The 18083-nt window shown below is 32.7% G+C and overlaps 2 protein-coding genes across 4 annotated transcripts in view; both read right to left on the bottom strand.

Moving 5' to 3' along the window:
• LOC130447457 (ephrin type-B receptor 1-B) overlaps nucleotides 1-18083 on the bottom strand; it is a 779444-nt gene that overhangs the window by 636196 nt on the left and 125165 nt on the right. The window lies entirely within an intron of this gene.
• On the bottom strand, nucleotides 8350-8826 carry LOC130448289 (alpha-crystallin B chain-like). The gene has a single exon (XM_056785575.1). It carries the CDS (start codon nucleotides 8824-8826, stop codon nucleotides 8350-8352), a length of 477 nt encoding a protein of 158 aa, XP_056641553.1.

The raw sequence follows: 18083 nt of genomic DNA, 5'->3' as shown, positions 1-18083 counted from the left end.
CATTATTACTTCCTTATATTGAAAAAACTGGTTAAAATAGGTGAAGTATAAATGTTTGAAGTGATATCGTTGAACCATATTTCTTTTACTTTGACATTAGTACTTCATAATGTTTCAATGAATGCATTATGGATATATATGATGCTGCTCGAGTTTTTCACAACTTGAATAATAATTGCATAAGCAGAGGAAAACTAATTGCATGGCCCAATCGATAATCGAGATCATCATACATTGATTTTATCATGTGGAACTATTTGGAAAATCGAATGTATGTAATGAAAAATAGTAAAAATGTAAATTCAAACAGTCAAGTTCATTTGAAAATCAAACTTGCCTCCATGTAATATGTGTATAATCATGGATGAAGCTACCAGCAATTATGGAATTCCATGCGACTGCAAATGGGTTCTAGTGAACATAGTTTTAGGTCTATTTATTTACTTACGAATAACAATAAATCAAAATGTATAACTCAAAGAAGCTCAAACAGCTGGGTTTACACCCTCTCGACAAACTATTAAAGAAACAGTTTTGTAAATGTCTTTAAAGAAGAGAAATATCTAGCTGAGTACAACTAGATCTATAACTTTTTGGAAGAACTACAAGTTTGAGGATGGGACAATTTGAACTAGTATATTAACAAGACACTAAGGAATGAAAATTCACCTAATCGATCAAAAATAGGATCTCTCGTGCAAAGATCTTTGATACGGATGGGATTGTTTTATACTCCAATACTAAACATAGATATTATACTATATCAAAAAGAGGCTCCAAGAATTTCTCCCACCCTGTTTGCATTTTCAAGAATAAAATGAGAAACAGGAATTTGGAAATGATATATATCCTGTATGAAAAGTTTACTTGAATGTATATTCTTTATATATCAACTCAAATATATTTTTAATTTAGTGAGACCTCAGGCCCTTAGTATTTTTTTGGTAACAAAAACATAAGATTTCTTTGCTTTCTGAGTCGAACTATACAAGTCTTGCAACCATTGGTCATTAACATATCATTCTAATTTTTCTTGAAACTTAATCTATATAAAAAATAAGACTTTACTTTAGCAAATTAATTTATAGCTAAAAAGAGCTGAAGTGTGAAATGAAAAGAGCAGTTTGGAGGCTTTTAGGTTATTTCCATTCAATTTGATATCAGAAGCGTTTTTAACTGAATTTATTTATTTCCTTATTTATTTATCAGAGTAACAGTACATTACAAAGGAATATAAATCACAAAGTAGTCCGACAGAGGGAAACGAGTTTCCTGTTCGTCAGTCTTGAGATGCGAGACAAGCATGGCAAGACTCTCTTAGCCATGCTTATTCACCTTAAAAACTAACTTAAAACTAATATAAAGAGTTATGTTCGATGTAACAGAAAAGAATTTTTCTTTCATTTCTTATTTCTTAGACCTTTTGATATATTAATGCATCTAAATGTTCTTGATTTTAGGTCTCTTCTGTTTTAAAAGTAGTTTTTTTTGATATTTTTTAAAAGAAAGATAAATTTTGACGTTTCGACTTTTCTTTAAGACGTAAAATCTTACCATATGATTCCTTTCCATCCTAATTATGAATATTTTCCTCATTATTATTTTTTATGAAAACACCTTATTTTCATCTGTTTCTGCAAAGACGTAAAGGTGGCATTTGGAGAATAGTGCTCGGAAAATTTTTCTCAATCCAGAATTTTTTTCTGTGGGCTAGATAAAAAAAAATAAAATTAATTATTTATTTATAATACTTTTTTGGAAACAACAACATAATTAGTATATTTAGGAATCGTTGGTGCTAATACTAACATTTATTGTACATTTTGTATTATTGCAATTTTGTTCCGTCGGTGTTTTATTCTTCAGAACTTAAAATGTTGAAGCAAACGGTTCGCAGATGTTTTGCTTATCTTAATGTAATGTCGCAAATCTTATATTTTGCAAAAGAGGTAGATTTATCAATTTATGTAATATTTTTCTTTGTACGAATTCTTCTATATATCCTTCTGCTACGTTGGAACGGACTGAGCAAATCAGCGCCGCTTTCCACGAACATGGTTGCCGAGAACGTCTTGGTTCATGTCCAGATTATTCTTTGGGTTTTCCCAGCTTCAGGTATTTTGCATCAACTTTCGAAACAGCGCTGATGGTATGGCATACAACATGTTGAGTATTTACGATTTCGGTATGTAATAAATAATCTTCTGTTGTTTATATTTTTAGGTCATGAATCTGCATATTCACGGTAAAGTGCATAGGGCTCGAATGTAAATCCCTCATTGGTAATGGTAAAACTTCTTGACATACGATTTTTTCCATCTCGCAAAAACAACAGCGAAAAGCGTCCACATCGTAAACTATCTCTACGGCAAGCGCCAAAGATCCCCCAAACACTAAAATCAATTTGCCAATAGATATTGTTTATCTGAAGCTTAACATAAAAATGTGGTTAATTGTTTTGCGTTAGTACCCTGTTTTTTGAAATTTTCTGTGGCCGGCAATTTCTTTATAGCTAAACAACTCTTCAGCGTTGAGAACCGACTCCATAACGTAGAAGATTTCATATTCTTGACTTTTTCGACAAAATAAACTAGAAGAATATCATCCTTACACTTTAAACTTTTTTGAGAAATCGCTATTCCATATATTCCATCTCGACATGGATTTTGCTGGTGACAAAGCAGCACTGGTTTTCCCTTTTTTCCGAGCACATTTTTAATAATTACATGAATTAAACTGAGAGAAAATAAAATAATGACAATAAAAAATATATTATTGCTATGGAAATGTTAATCATGTTTTGTACTAGTACGTATAGTAATGATATTAAGTATAATAAAAAGTATCGTTCATTACACGTACAGAAATGGATTTTTCCTTGCTTGCATGACTTCCCATTTTCGGCTTAGCCTCACAAGAGAATTTTTCACGCGCGCATGGAAAAACCCTTTCCAGACTCCTAATGAAATATACTAATCTTTTATATAACAAACTATATGAAAATCACTCTATTATTTATGTTGACGATATAAGAATTGTGAATAATCTTCATATGTGAGAAAAATCTACAGGTATATTTTAAATGGTTGATAGGGACCACTCCCAAAATTTCTTCGTTATATTTTCTCAAGATATATTCTTATTTCCATACTTTACAAACGCACTGTAACTCATACAAACTTATTTGTTTGCTTTGCAATACTTCAAACAATTTCTTTGAAGTTTGTAAATTATTTCTAGCACGTTTCAGTTATAAATATGCCTCTTTTCGAGTTGAATTCAAGTGAGCTGAATGATAACAAGTAATATAATTTTAATGTTATTGTGACCCAACAATTTAAAAGCACTCCGCGTTTTGTTAAGCCTGTATACCTTTTCGGAAATTGTACGAGGTCAGATTTATAAATCCGTGGGCACATGTTTTTGGATAAATAATTTGTCTATTCTTTGTTCACCTATTCTTAAATTTTTATCCTTTCCGAAGATTTTGCATCAAGTCAAGAAACAATAAGACTCGCTCAAGTCAAAATCTACAAAATAGAGTAGATGAGAGAACAATCTTCAGATTCAAGTCATGGATTTTTGCCATGTGTCCATCATTGTGGTAGTGGGGGATTATATCATGATTAACCAACTGTTTTGACTGTTGTTTGGTGTTTGATTGATTGTGTTAGATTCACCTTTCGTTTACGATTAAGAAACGCCGCAAAAGCTCGTCCATGTTGTGACGAGAAACGCTCCTGCGAAGCAAACGCGGCACTTCTGAGTAGAACTTTATGATCATTTAAACCATTGAATTGTACCACGGAAGATGCATTTAGCTTTCAGAATCGGTTAAATTTTCAATCTTCGACGTATCAACATGATACCATTAATAATTTTCTAGTTTGAGACCTAAACTGAGCTTTTAGAAGATTAGTCATCTTCCGTGCTTGTATGGTGCAAACGAAATTCGTTATATTATTTTTCTACAATTGGAAAATTGGAAATTAGAATTAGAATAATGCTCATTGAGCACACTCCTCAAGTTACGAAGTAGTTTGATAGTAATGGTAATCAAAAACAAACTAAATGACATAACTTGTACAAATTTCTATCAAATGAAAGATACCTATTGACATAGCAATTGAAGGAAAATGTGAAATGAAATAGGAAAAAAATAAGAAACATTATTTTTAGGATATCTATTCCTTTGTAACAATGTTTGTTGTTCTTTATTAAATAGATCTATGCCAAAAACACTCTCTTAGATATGCAATTCTTTCATTATATGGATATTTAACAATTTTAAAATACAATTTTTATAATGCGAATAGACGAGAAACATTTTCTTATTTCATATTAACATTCTCATTAATCTTCATGAAAGTCAGACAACGATTAATTTTTTATTCATCTTGCATAAACATATCATCCAATAATTTTATTTCTTACTCTTCTCATGTTTGTTCCCCTTTGACGTATAATATGAATATCTCGTATTAGAATCTATGAATAAATTTTCCGATGCTACTACATAACATACCCATTCCTTGATCACTTAAATCTATCCGGATTTATTTTTGTTAAAAGAAAGACATTGGATTTATTGTCATAAAAGTTATGTTAGAAGAAAATAATTATGAAACTAGATGTAAATAATTCATAGTAACACGGAGTCTGTTATAAGGAAGGAGGTTTAATTTCGGTAATGAGCGGAGCAACCATAAACATTCAACCATAAACAACCTAAACTACAATGTCAATAAAACACGAGCTAACGAGGTGAGTTTATCAAATACAGAGACAAAATTATCTTTTACTTGTAACGAAGTTACTATTATTTACAACCAACCAAGTACATGGTCGAAAGTACGTACTTTCGTCCCTAGTATCAGGGACGGAAGTTTAACATTTACTTCCTGTAAGAAGTACACGTACCTATAACAGCGGGAGGAAAAAATTTCTCATGCGTAATTATACTCGTAATTAAGGACTATTTATTCTGTCGCTACAACAATCTTTTAACTACTGTTAGTAGTAAGTAAATTTAACAACGTACTTTCAACCAGTTATGAAGAAAAATTGTATACACCACGGGCCTGCGCTACATGGTGCCCTCGGCTTCGCATCGGGAATCATAGCATGCAGGGCCGACCGAAATCCGTTCAGGTGCAGCAGATTGATAGAAGGGGAATACCTGTAGACGACTCAATATTTGGAAGAAAAAAGTGAATTCTGGAAGAACCAGCAGCCCATTCATCACGTAGTACACAGCAAAGACAAGATTAGGTGTTCATAAAAGGGTTTCTGCGCAAGTCCGTCCGGGATTAAGTGAGAGAAACCCAGGTAAGGCGATAGGATAACTCACTGAATTGTGGGTTAGTAATAGTATCTGCAACAATCGCCGAATAGTGCACCGGACAGTTCAGGTTAGAAACCTAAGTTAGTTTGACGGATTGTTGTTCTCAAATCACGAGTATTCGCGAAACTACCCCTGTGGTCGCTAAGTATCCACATCTCAGTGGTGGTCGTGTTAGGGTTTTCAGCCAACTGAGTAGGCAAACAGTTTGAAAAGTGTTTACTGGAATTGATAAACGCGCATACGGTAATTTGCTAATGTGAAATTTGAGAACCGCAGCCATCACCTTAAAGCTTTGACCGACCGAGAGCTTAGTATTTGTACGCCGCTTAACTCCGCTTGGCAGTTATTAGTAACCGTAGAGTTTACGTTTTTATTATCGTTGGTTTTCCCAGCTTTGTTTTTCTTGTATTTTCATTAATAGTTTATTTTTATTTCAGTTTTAAATAAAGGAAATTATGTTTAACCGTTGTTTCGCTTTATTAAACGGTTCCGTACTTCAAAAGCTTCGGAAGTAACACTAGACGCAAATACCCAAGATTGGAGGGCAAGTGTAATAAACTTCAATTCAACTGGCTTCTGCGTATTCGTCATCAACACACTGAACCCTGCAGTATTTTATTCACTGACGATGCCAGGAGCAAATGGAGTATACCACGATAAAAAACTGGCGCTCGAGGCAATCCGATACCTGAGCTTTGCCTTCAAACACTCGCGAAGAAAGATCGCTACATACTTTGAATAAAGAGCTATATTTTTTTCAAGTGTCTATAAATTGTAAAGAAAAAAATAAAAATTTTTCAATGTTCTGTTTGCAAAATTAAAATGTAAAATTGTTTATTTTATAAATGTGAGTAGATAATTGACAAAAAAGATAAATATAAACAATTAAATATTGATGATAGATAATTAATGTAAATTAACGCTGAGACCATACAGAAAACACAAAAACCATAACATAATAGAAAATAAAAAAGTTTTACTTTAAGGGACTGCCTGTTCGCTTAATACAAGACTGAAAAACAACATAACAAGAGAAAGATACTTAATTTTTATTTTTTTATTTGATCTGAAAACACGGTCGTGAGTAAATTAGAAAAACACTGTATATGAGAAATGACCGTCGAAATGTGTTAAATAAGGGTAGCGGCAAGTTAGCATCAGGATAAATTTCAAATGAAGCGCCAACATTTATTTCATACTTCGGTCGAAGGTACGTACTTTCGACCATAACAGAAAGAACGAAAGATCGTACGAAAGGGCATCATGATGCGCAGTGCCTATCAAACAACTTTTGGCCCTTGTAATGCCCTTTGGGAGTAAATTTTAAACATCCGTCCCTGCACGAAAGTAAGTACATTGGACCGAATTATGATGAAAAATCGTATACACTACACGGGCCAAAAGTTGAATTATCAGTCCTGTGTGTCATGACCTCTTTGAGGGTGTTGTTTGCTATTATTTTACATACGTGGAGAAATGAAAGTGGAATATCCAAATTAACATAAAATTATTTCTGAACAAATTATATTAATGCGAATTATATTAACTATAATACTAATATTTTCGTATTAAGTAACTAATATATACACCGCTATTTATTTATAAAAAAAACTATAAGAAAGCAGGAAAAAGATCTAGTAAAGTATAAGTCTACATGATTATAACTTCTGCACAAGCAAGATACACACAGTTTGACATGCCATGCACATGACGTCACGCTGGAATCAGAATATTTTCTTGGCCATTAAGATTAGGTTGGAGTTTTACGTATTTACTGGGTTTTTCTGTGTTTGTAATATTTTGTGTTTGCTTATGACTAGAGGGAGGCAATGTATAAAACTTCACAAGCCCTGAACAGCACAATAACTATATCAAACTTTTAAGCACAGTAATAATTATATATTTTAATAAAAATAATATTCAATTAAAACATAACCTGCGGGGATTTTTTTCAAAACTTTCAAGCACTCTATCATTAAAATTATTCAGGTTTTTATTTATTATAGCTCTGTGTACATTATTAAAGCGATCTTCAGCCATGATGCTTCTTAGCCATGTTTTTAGTCTTCTGTGGCTGCTAAAGGAACGCTCTACTATACAAGTCGTGCATGGTAAAGTGATCAAAATTTTTAATGCTTTTTCCATTTCGGAAAAAAGAGGAATTTGTTTCTTTAGGTCATCATCATCATAGATTTGTTAGATTAAGCCTATCGTGCCATCTACCTACATATTTTTACACTGTTTATTAGCGTTTTTGCAAATCTGATATAGTCGTAATGAAAATGATGGCAATTTTGAAAACGGATGTCAAAATCTTAACGTGATTCTGAATATTTCAATACTTCCTACAGTTTACATTAAATTTTAATTTGATATGCGATGCGTAATTTATTAATAGGTAGGTAAGGAAGTCAATTCCCGCACGGCCTTGCGACTTTGGTCGCTTTGCGGTTAGATACATTTGATCTCTAGGGGGGGGGCAACTACCACCCCTGCGCCCCTTGACGACGCCCTTGGAGTTGACCTAGCTGTTATTATTTTTTTTTAAATACTGTACTTTCTATGAGATCGCTACATCCAAAAACACTGTATCGCTCAATATTTTGTTTAATACTGTTTCAAATTGTGCGCAATCAAAAGAAATTTGTCTGATGTAAGGCCCTGTGAATAGTTTAAATAATTTGAAATGCGGAATTACCGTAGTTATTTATAAATAATTTACTTACTTCAATATGAATTGTTCAGAAGTAACTTGGTGTTAATTCAACTATTTCAGTCCGATGAAGTTACTTGACCGGACTTGTGATGTATAATTTCCCTGAGCAAACTGACAAAACATATTTATGATATAAAATAAAAAATTCTACTCCTGCTACTAAGATTTTATTCATCACAAATTATCATTTAAAAATACCCAATTCATAATTACAAAATATTTTTGATAAAAAAAATTGTTGAAATACCAAAATTCCTCCATATCATAATTGATCATTTATCTTCAATAACTAATTATTTTCCCCACTTTTCAATTTTACGAGGCTGTCTTTACGTTTTTCAACAACGATCGGAATCAATTTCTCATTAATATCTTCCATTTTTCTTGGAGCAGTTATGGTTAATGTACCGTCGCTTGACAATGTAGAGGAAACATTTTTAATGTCTGTCCCAAATGGTAGAATGAATCTCCTTCTGATGTATTTAGCAGTTGTATGTCTATTTTTATCATCACTTGTTTGTACTTGTTTCGCTTCCACTTCGATCGAATTTCCATTAACTGTTTTAACTACAATTTCTTCTGGTTTAAATTCCGGCATTCGCATCTTCATTTCTACCTTGTCCTTTCCATGAGTAATTTCATTTTTATCTAGGTCCATGAGTTCTAACACTTTTGGTCGAAAAAATTCTTCTGCTGCTTTCATCTGAGTTTCCATTAATTTTAAAGGCTTCATAAATTCTTTCCAAATAGCCGGTAAATTCGACATTTTGATTATATACTACGGTTTAAATTTAAATAGAAATACAAGTTACACTCTAAAAGTGACAGAATGTGGAAACGGTATGACGTTTCATTTTATTAAAGTATTCGATGCAACTATATTTATTTCTCAAATGACAGTTCAAAATGACAGCTTGGAAACAACACTAATTCAAATAACGAATACATAGAGAGATTCATAAAAGTGTAATTATCAATAAAATTATGTATCTTCATACTATAATTTGACATTAAAAATTATAATCCAAAAATATTCTCAATATATATTCATGAATTAATAAAAAGCTAAATAAAATAATGTTATTATTCTGATAATATGGAAATCATGTTAATTATTTTTCTCATTCAATATTTTTCTCGTTTTATTATATTAAATTGATAAGAATATTATTTATTTTAATTTTAGTACTTAGAAATGAACCGCATATAAAATGGTCTTCAATTATGTATGTCTTTCCGTCTTTATTCCGGTTTTTGCGGGTTTGTTTTCACATTTTCCCGGTTGAAATTTCGTGAATTTGCCACATTTTCATGAATATTTTTGTTTTAAATGATTTATCGTTTTAAAGAACTTTTTAAAAATTAATCCGGTATAAGTACGTGTTCAAAATTTTTTATTGCCTATTATTATATAATCTATTGCTGATATTTGCTGATGTGATATTTTCTTTTGAGTTCAGAATTTGTGGAAAACCACTTGTTTATATGTTTTAAAGATTTTTAAACAAGTTTTAAAATTGTAAAACAAACCTGCTCCTTAATAAAGTAAAAATTAACCAATGGCGCGCTGTCAGGGTTAGTTGTCACTTTTATCCCCCTGTTTTGTACGCCACTGGAGCAAATTCTTTTTTTAATTTTATTGTAAATTGCCTGATTATTTTTAGTTAAAAAACTAATAACTTTACATGCAGATAAAATGAACGGTGTTGTAGAAATTTGCCTCTAAACAGAAGTCTGTAAGCACGTAAGTAATTTACAAATTAATTAATTATTCATTTAAATTCGTATAATGATTAATCGTAAGTAGTTCAAAACAAATAAAAATTATTCATAATCTCAATTGTTCAAACCGTTGGCCGCTTACTTCAATACACTTATTACACCGTTTTGTCATTGAAAAACGTGTCTTTGAGAATAGATCTGGATGGGATTGAATGATTACTGCCGCAGCTTGAATTCTAGCTATTCGATGATTGTTTCGTACACTAAGGACTTCATATAGCCCCATATAAAAAATCGATAGAATTTAAGTCAGGTGATTTTGGAGGCCAACAATTGGGTCTACTCCGACCAATCCATTTTTCTCTCTGTCTGTAATCTCTCTGTAATTTCTTTCCGCTGATGCAGCAAAATGAACAGATGCCCCATCGTGTTGAAACCATATGTGTTGTCTTATATTTAACGGTATATTCTCCAACAACTCATCCAACATTTCTTCCAGAAAGGTACATATGGAATTTTCAAACTGGTATTCACAAGAGTGCCGTGAAAATCGAAATTTTCCAAAATATGTGTTGTATACCGACGTAGCTAGATTTTCAACTTTAGAAATAGTCACGTTTGGGATGAAGAAAATCCGCACTTTTTCCATGCAAAGGCGTTCTAATTTATGACAAATTTTTGATTTTAATTACACCCTATATGTCAACAACTAGGCCCCGTAAGGGATCGTATTCCTATATCAAAATGAATCATTTATTGAGATCTTTCTGTGTAGAGCTTTGTCGGTTGAATGTAGAAACACCCTGTATAACATATTATTCAGCTACTTAATGCTGGGTACTGTCATAAAAACAAAGCAACCCATATTGCAACGAATTAGTACTTTACTAACTCAAAGTTATAAAAAATATATGTGTACCAAATAAATGCAAACAGAATTGCCAAGAATCAGAAGATGCAGGTCGGAATGGAAATGGATAAGAGGCCAATCATCAAATTTGAGAAGGCTGTAAATAACTAAGAGGGGAGAGAGAGAGAACAGAAGTCAGAAACGGATGGAGTGGTAAATTAAAGAGACTAAAGCTAAAAGAGCACAACAGAACTTGAAGAGCTTCAAGTTTGAAATATATATTCTGTAAATTCTTAATATCAAAAATTTAGTACAAATTTGGTATATCTACAGCTATACAGGAATTAAATGCAAAAAATCCGAGCTCGCTACATGCTTCATCTGAGGACAGAAAGACGAACGGAAAAAAATATATCCTAACTTATTAAAAATAATATCAAATATTTTCGAATATTATTGTCAATGTTACTGGGAAGAGGTTAAAAAGATAATATGCAATTATATAAAGATAAGTGGTGGGCCATAGTAAAATCACAAAATTATTTATATATCAAATAATGTAACTGTACTTTGTTTATTTACATTTCATTCCGATTTGTCCGTTCCAAATTTGATATGAAATTCACTTAAAAGTTGTATACGATGACTTTTACAAACCACAAAGCATTTGATATGACGGGCACGTATTTTGAAAGCATGAGAAATGCAACTGTTACGACTAGAGTGTATCAGAGCGATGGCTAGAGACTTGGTAATAAGCAAAACCGCCGTTAACCGTATTATGACAGAGTACAGGTAAATTCATTAAAAGAGAAGTGCAATGTAATTCTATGTTCCTTCTATTTTTTGTAGATTTCATCTATATCATTCAGTTATTGCAACTGGCTGCTAAATATGATAACTGACGAATTTAATTTGCTGTCGCGTACTTTGTGGTGAAACGAAATTAAAATTGGAAGTGATGCTATGACAAATCACTACACTAGAGGTAATTCAAAAAATTATAAATTATCAATTCAGTGTTTCAAAGGAAACATTATGATAATATAACACTAATGCCTTACTATAATAGAAGGATATTAGAAATTATAAATATATCCAGAAATAACCAATTGAATGTGATGCTTGGTTGACTCGCAGTACGAGGATGATCCCAAAATTACCTGGCCTGACCTAGAGAAGGTGTTAGTTGCTTGAAAAATACCACTGGATTAGAAAGTACACAAGCTAAACACTATATTTTTCAAGTTAGAAGACGTCACGTTGTTTGGTGGCCATTAATAGTGAATATTTTCAGTGAATTTGTAAGCATAAAAAATTGGTCATCGTTATATGATACAAAACTTTTATTTGGAAGGTCTTAATACCAACCAATATAAAAGTTGAACTAGATTATACTCTGGGTGAGGCTGCTCCTTCGTTATCAACAGTAAAATATTTGTTACCTGCGAAGATCAACATCGCAGTGGTAGACGAAATGAGATGACAACTCCAGAAATGTTCTACTCTGGGTTATCAACAGTAAAATATTGTACGTTGAAATAAATCCACAAAGCGGTACTGTAAGAGCGGTCCAGTATAATCCCACTCAGAGCAGTATCTATAAGACCTACTCGACAGGCAGACGTAGCTTATTAACACAGAGAAGTGTCTTTTCCATTCGTCAGAATATTTCTGAGAGTTGGCTTCTTCCAATGTAGTGGCGTTGCATCTGTTTCTAGTCAATCAAAAGTCAAATGCTTCAGACATCAGTTGCACGGAGCGTTGTCAGTCTTATTGGGATAAATGAAATTATTTTTTATAAATTGTAGTGCTCTGAAGAATTTTGTCATCAGGTCTTCATAAAGAAATAGAGATAGGGGTCAATAACTTTAAAAACTTTCAAGGAATCGCTCTAGTTCTTAGGATGAGGACTGAAAAAATGCCAGCTCAGCTAACAGTAGTTTATTATCCAAAGACTTTTCTACGATTTTAAAAATTAGCTAGCAGATATAGTAGGCATTTAAAAAAATGCAGTACATCGTATATTTACTGAAAATTTGGACATCAGAAAGCTGAGCGTAAGGTGGGAGCCGCGTTTGCTAACAATGGAACAAAAACAGCATTGTGAAAATGTTTCCATCAAGTGTTTAGTAGTTTCACAGAATTAAAGCCGAAGAACATTAAAATCAATGAACTGAAAAGGGAGAACTGACTCCAAAGAAGGCAAAGACTGTTTAATCTGCAAGTAATATCCTGGCGTAGGTTTTTTGGGATGCGCTTGGAATAATTGTCATTGGAAAGGGAAAAACTATCAACGGCGAGTATTATGCGAAGTTCTTGCCACGTTTGAGTGGAACGATCAAGCAAAAACGGCCGAATTTAGCTAAGAAGAAAATGTTGTTTCATCAAGACAATGCACCAACTCACACGCGAAATTATTGAATAAAAGTTTGAATTGCTACGTCATGCACCGTATTTGACCCCTTGGAATATCGGTTCCAAGACTTGAAAAACTTGCTTGAGAAACTTGACGATTTTAATAATTAAAAGGGTATATAACTTATTGAACATTGCTGGGAAGAGTATATGGAGGTAAAAGCTTTTCCAAAATTTTTGTGTTTTCTTTGTTGGGACACTCCTTGTAAACCAAGTACCTACATATTGTCAGTTTTTACTCAGTTGATAGGATAATATGAATCAATATTTTCAATTAGTTGCATAAATTAAAATTTATTTAGTCATAAAAAAACTACACATCACTTGTTCAAATCTTTCCAAATTATTCTAATAGATAGACATAATTATAATGGTATCGGTTTCGTAAAATTTTCTTGAATCACTCTTCCATTCATGTCAATCGTGACATTAGTATACAAATGATTATTGTTCTATATGTCATACATCCATCGAGAATTAATTGAATTTATCTGCTCTAAAATAGGATTATAATAATTTCTGAGTAAAACTAATGGCTGCAAGAAAGCAAATAAGAGATTTTGCGAGAGATGATCTCTTGTGGAAAGCTTTCATAAATTCCGAAGATGGTGCGGAGAAAATTTGGAGATCAAAATGGGGATGGCAGCTGGATGAATATAAAAGTTTGCAAGAAACTATGAAGGAATATACAACAAAGTCGCAACTTTTAAGGAGAGTTTTTGTTGAAGCGGAAAAAGATCTTAGAAAATTGGGCAAACTTCCAGAGAGTACTAATCACATGTACGGATATGTTGCTGCTAATCCGGAGTTTAAATTGGAAAAGTATGGTCCTGAAGTATTTGTACCGCGGCCTCTACCCAAAGAATATAAAATAATAAATACAAATATTTAATGGCGACATTTGGAATATGTTCGAATTAAATAGAAATGCCAACGATAAAATCTTGTTATTTATACTTTGGAAACTGAATCATCTAAGCTATCTAACAAATTAAAAATGAAATTATTAGTTAATGTAACAGTGAATCATAGGGCCTATCTAATATAGATAGAACCCCAAACTCATTTAAACGTGAAAATGGATCCAAGCAGATACTGGGTAGTATTTATGAATATTATAGAAATACATCTTCACAGTTGTTATGGAACTACTACAGGAGTTCTATTTAAAAAGTGTTGTTGAGAAACAACGTTGTGGAGGTTATCACGTACCACTGAAAATTTTACTAATTGTTTTGATGATATTCACAAGAGTACTATAAGAAGAACTACAAGAAGAACTATAAGAAGAACAACATAAAATCATTTTGATTTTAATAGAGATATTCGTTATGTCAATAGGATATATGCTGCAATTAAAGACAACGACATAATTCCCAACATGGATCGTAATTGCACAATCTTATCTTTAACTTTGCAGAGCGGAACTTCCTTTCGTAAACAAAGTCTAAAGATTCGCGTCGAGACATAGGTCGAAAACGTATGTACAAGTCACAATCTTCATAAGCAGCTGAAGAGCTGTTCCAAAATGTTCATCGAAAGGTTTTGAAGCATCAACACGCACATGATACCTTGTGTAATTAATAAAATGAGAGATAGGAGCTTAGGTAACTGGAGGATAGTAGCATGATCTTTGAACTATCACGAGAGAAAAACGCAGATCTTGTTTCAGTTTGTGTCTGTCCTGCAGCATCATTCGATTTTGCTAATAAATGGATGAATCGACGAATAGTCGATGTTAAAAATATCCTCCACTGTAAAACCCTTCCATGGAAATCCGAATAGACCTAACAAGTATGTGATTTGATCACTTTAATTCTGCTTTTTCGATCTTTTGATAAGACTTGCCTTCTTGAAAAACGTAATTTCTAACATGATTACTAAACATATTTTGGTGTTGTGGCTGCCCAGACTCACTTGTATTTTGTTGAAACTCATTCAGAATTGAAGATAGCTTACCGATATCAGGTTTCACGAAGACCACCGCTATGTACATTTTGAGATTTCACAAAACTAGAGTTTGCACCCCTACATTTCTAAAAACCTCCATCAATGAGTAGTGAGGTGTGACTGCAGGTGAGTCCTTGCAATCACAGAATAAATGGTAAATGTAGTTTGCCATCGAAACGTAAAGTTCTTAAGAACTTTTGCGCGCTATCTCCTATTATTCTAAGGTCGGTTTGAGTGAACAGCCTAGTCTTGAACGATTGCAACATGCATTTGTTGATGAAAGTAATTCTTTTAGAGCTCTAAGCTCCAAAAATCCAAATCATAAAATCCAAACAAATTATAACCAGAGTAGATCTGCTGAATGTATCAACCTAAGTAAGAACAATCTGCGAATACTAACAGGAGTTCTATCGGGACACTGTTGTCTCAGTAAACACCTGAAAACGCTGGATCTAGCAGATAATGCGACGTGCAGATTAGTTGCACAGAGGACGAAACCTCCATCCACATCCACGAGACCCCAAATCCGTCCATCGATACATACAAACATACAAGTTAACTCTTGGTGTTGGATGCGTAACAGTAAATGCAATTTTTGCATGACCTTCGTAGTTATTGCTTTCACCTTTAAGACTATGCTATTTTGCGAGGTTGGAGGCGTAATTTTATTAGAATATCTGCAAAAAGGAAATTCGGTTATCAGTTCTACCAAGTTCCGACATTACCAAAGGCGATAAAACTGTTCTCTTGCATCAGGATAATGCACAAGTCACAAGTCTGTTATTTGGTCATTACAACAGCCGTAATAGCTTGGGCAAGCTTCGAAGTAAAAAATTACGCTTGCATGGTAAACGATTTTCTTTGGATAATGTTCAGTAAAATAGTGGTTTACAGTCAAAGTGAGACAGAGGTATCAGTATTTGGAGTTGTACAAACGAAATGAAGAGAAGTTAATTTCGTTCAGTTTGAATAAAACCTTTAAGGCATCTAAATTTAAGGTTAAATAAAACTCTTTATGAAAAACAATTTTTTCTAAAATTATTAGTTATATATATAACATTAACTTAGGATGGATACAGTATAACTAGACATGATTGATAACTAAAGTTACTAAAAACTATTTGCCACGGAAGCACGCAAATGTCTGTATGAATAATGAGCACTGTTTACGTAGTTCAACAGAAGCCGGTGGTTTTCTAAATATAGACATTTTGCGCTCATAAACCCAATAAAGCAATCTCTCAATGTACATACCAACTTTATATTTTATGGTTTTACTCAACTCTCCTAATCTTATCAACTAGGACAACATATAAAGTTTTCCTCGCAAAATCATTACTCTACTTCCCAAGGAACATCTTCAGTATGTTCGCGAAGTGGAGTTATATTACAACTTTTATAGTTTGGATAGTGTGGACGAGGCAATTTATCGGCTACTCCGATCTATTCTGATAAAGTTTTAGTGGAAGGCCCGTATGAACATTAACCGGAATTTCTATGTTGCAAATGACTTGATTCGGGTCAATTTATTTAGGAAATATGTTAGAATTCACTTAGTTATTTGTAAGAATTAGTTTCTGAATGAGTAATTTCAATTATAATGAAAAACAATAGATAATGAATACCACAGTACATCAAACTTAGAATAATTGGCGAAGTTACAAAAACGGCAAATTTAATTTCCTTCGGAAGTATATAGAGAAAAAAAAGTAATAGAAACACATGAAAAATGAACACAAAACGCAAAAATCTCGTGTTTTTATCGTCGCTTTTAAACAAACTGAAACTTTTAGTACTTCACTAACAATCAGAATTTGATCCGCATCCACTTCCCTTCTGTTATAAATACATCATTTGACACCACCCCGTAAAGTACATATCCAGATTCGTTTGAAACCTTATTCCGCCCAAAACAATAAAAACAAGTCATTGATTTCTCATATTCTTGTATACAGGAGTGGAATTACATTATTACCTGTTTTAAAATTTTTTTAATTATCAAGTTTTTTGATGGTCAAGAATAGATTTGAGAAAAATTGTTAATTGAAGGGGTGTAAATTCTAGTTAAACAACTTGTCTATGGATAACACTATTATGTTTTCCTACAGCTTTTTTTATATCATATGTGAGACCTCATATTGAAAAACAAATTAATGTCCACAGTAATGTTTGCATAAAAAAAACAATCGCAAAACCTTTCACATATGAAGAGATAACTCGAGCGAACATGATGAGGGCAGCAGAGATGAAAACATTGAGAACTGTTGATGGAGTGAGCCTGAGAGATCAAATATAAAGTAAAGCTATAAGAGAAGATAGGAAAATTCAGGATATACATAGTAGGATTCACGAGATCGAGACGACGATATTGGAGAGACTACGACGACTGAATGATGGAAGATCGATAGACTAAATGGGCGAATGGAGAAAAACCAACTTCAAGAGACCTCCTGGCCGACCTCTTTAAGAGATGACACGAAAGCTCAAGAGGCTGAATAGTAGAAGAAACAAGACTAAGTCTTAAGAAAACAGAAAGTAGAAGATTATATATTTCGACATTGGTTGGATATTATCTCAGCTCGTTTCATTTCGATTGAAATATAAACCCCATTCTATGTTTCTAAACAGAATTTAAATCGGAGATACTACAAAAAAAAATTCGGAGTAAACTAGAGTAAAGACAATTTTCCGACTGAAAACTTAAAAAGGAAATTTTCAAGGAAAATATTCAAAAAAGGAGTATGAGAAAAACAAGAATAAATCACTAATGAAAAAATGATTAAAGTTATGGAATGGACAGAGTATATAAAGATTACGCCAACAATTTTTAGAATCCACAAGAATCAAGGATGGCTGCAGAAAAGCTGTAAATCATGAGGGCAAATTATTGTAGATACTAGAATTAAGGCATACCTGAAAACAAACTTGTAGAACCCAAAAAACAATACATTGGTACATATTGCAATGGGACGGAAACTTTGTTGAAATAATATTTTTCGCAACAATTGAAAACACTAATAAATCATTTTGGGATTACCTAACATTCGTGATTTTTAAGATACAAAATACAACCAAATTTTCAA

The sequence above is a fragment of the Diorhabda sublineata genome, chromosome 8, assembly GCF_026230105.1.
Source record: "Diorhabda sublineata isolate icDioSubl1.1 chromosome 8, icDioSubl1.1, whole genome shotgun sequence".
NCBI lineage: Eukaryota > Metazoa > Arthropoda > Insecta > Coleoptera > Chrysomelidae > Diorhabda > Diorhabda sublineata.
This window is presented reverse-complemented; position numbering and strand designations above follow the sequence as displayed.

Bases quoted from the DNA above. Each gene is read 5' to 3' on its own strand.
- LOC130448289 (XM_056785575.1), bottom strand. From the start codon at position 8,826: ATGTCGAATTTACCGGCTATTTGGAAAGAATTTATGAAGCCTTTAAAA.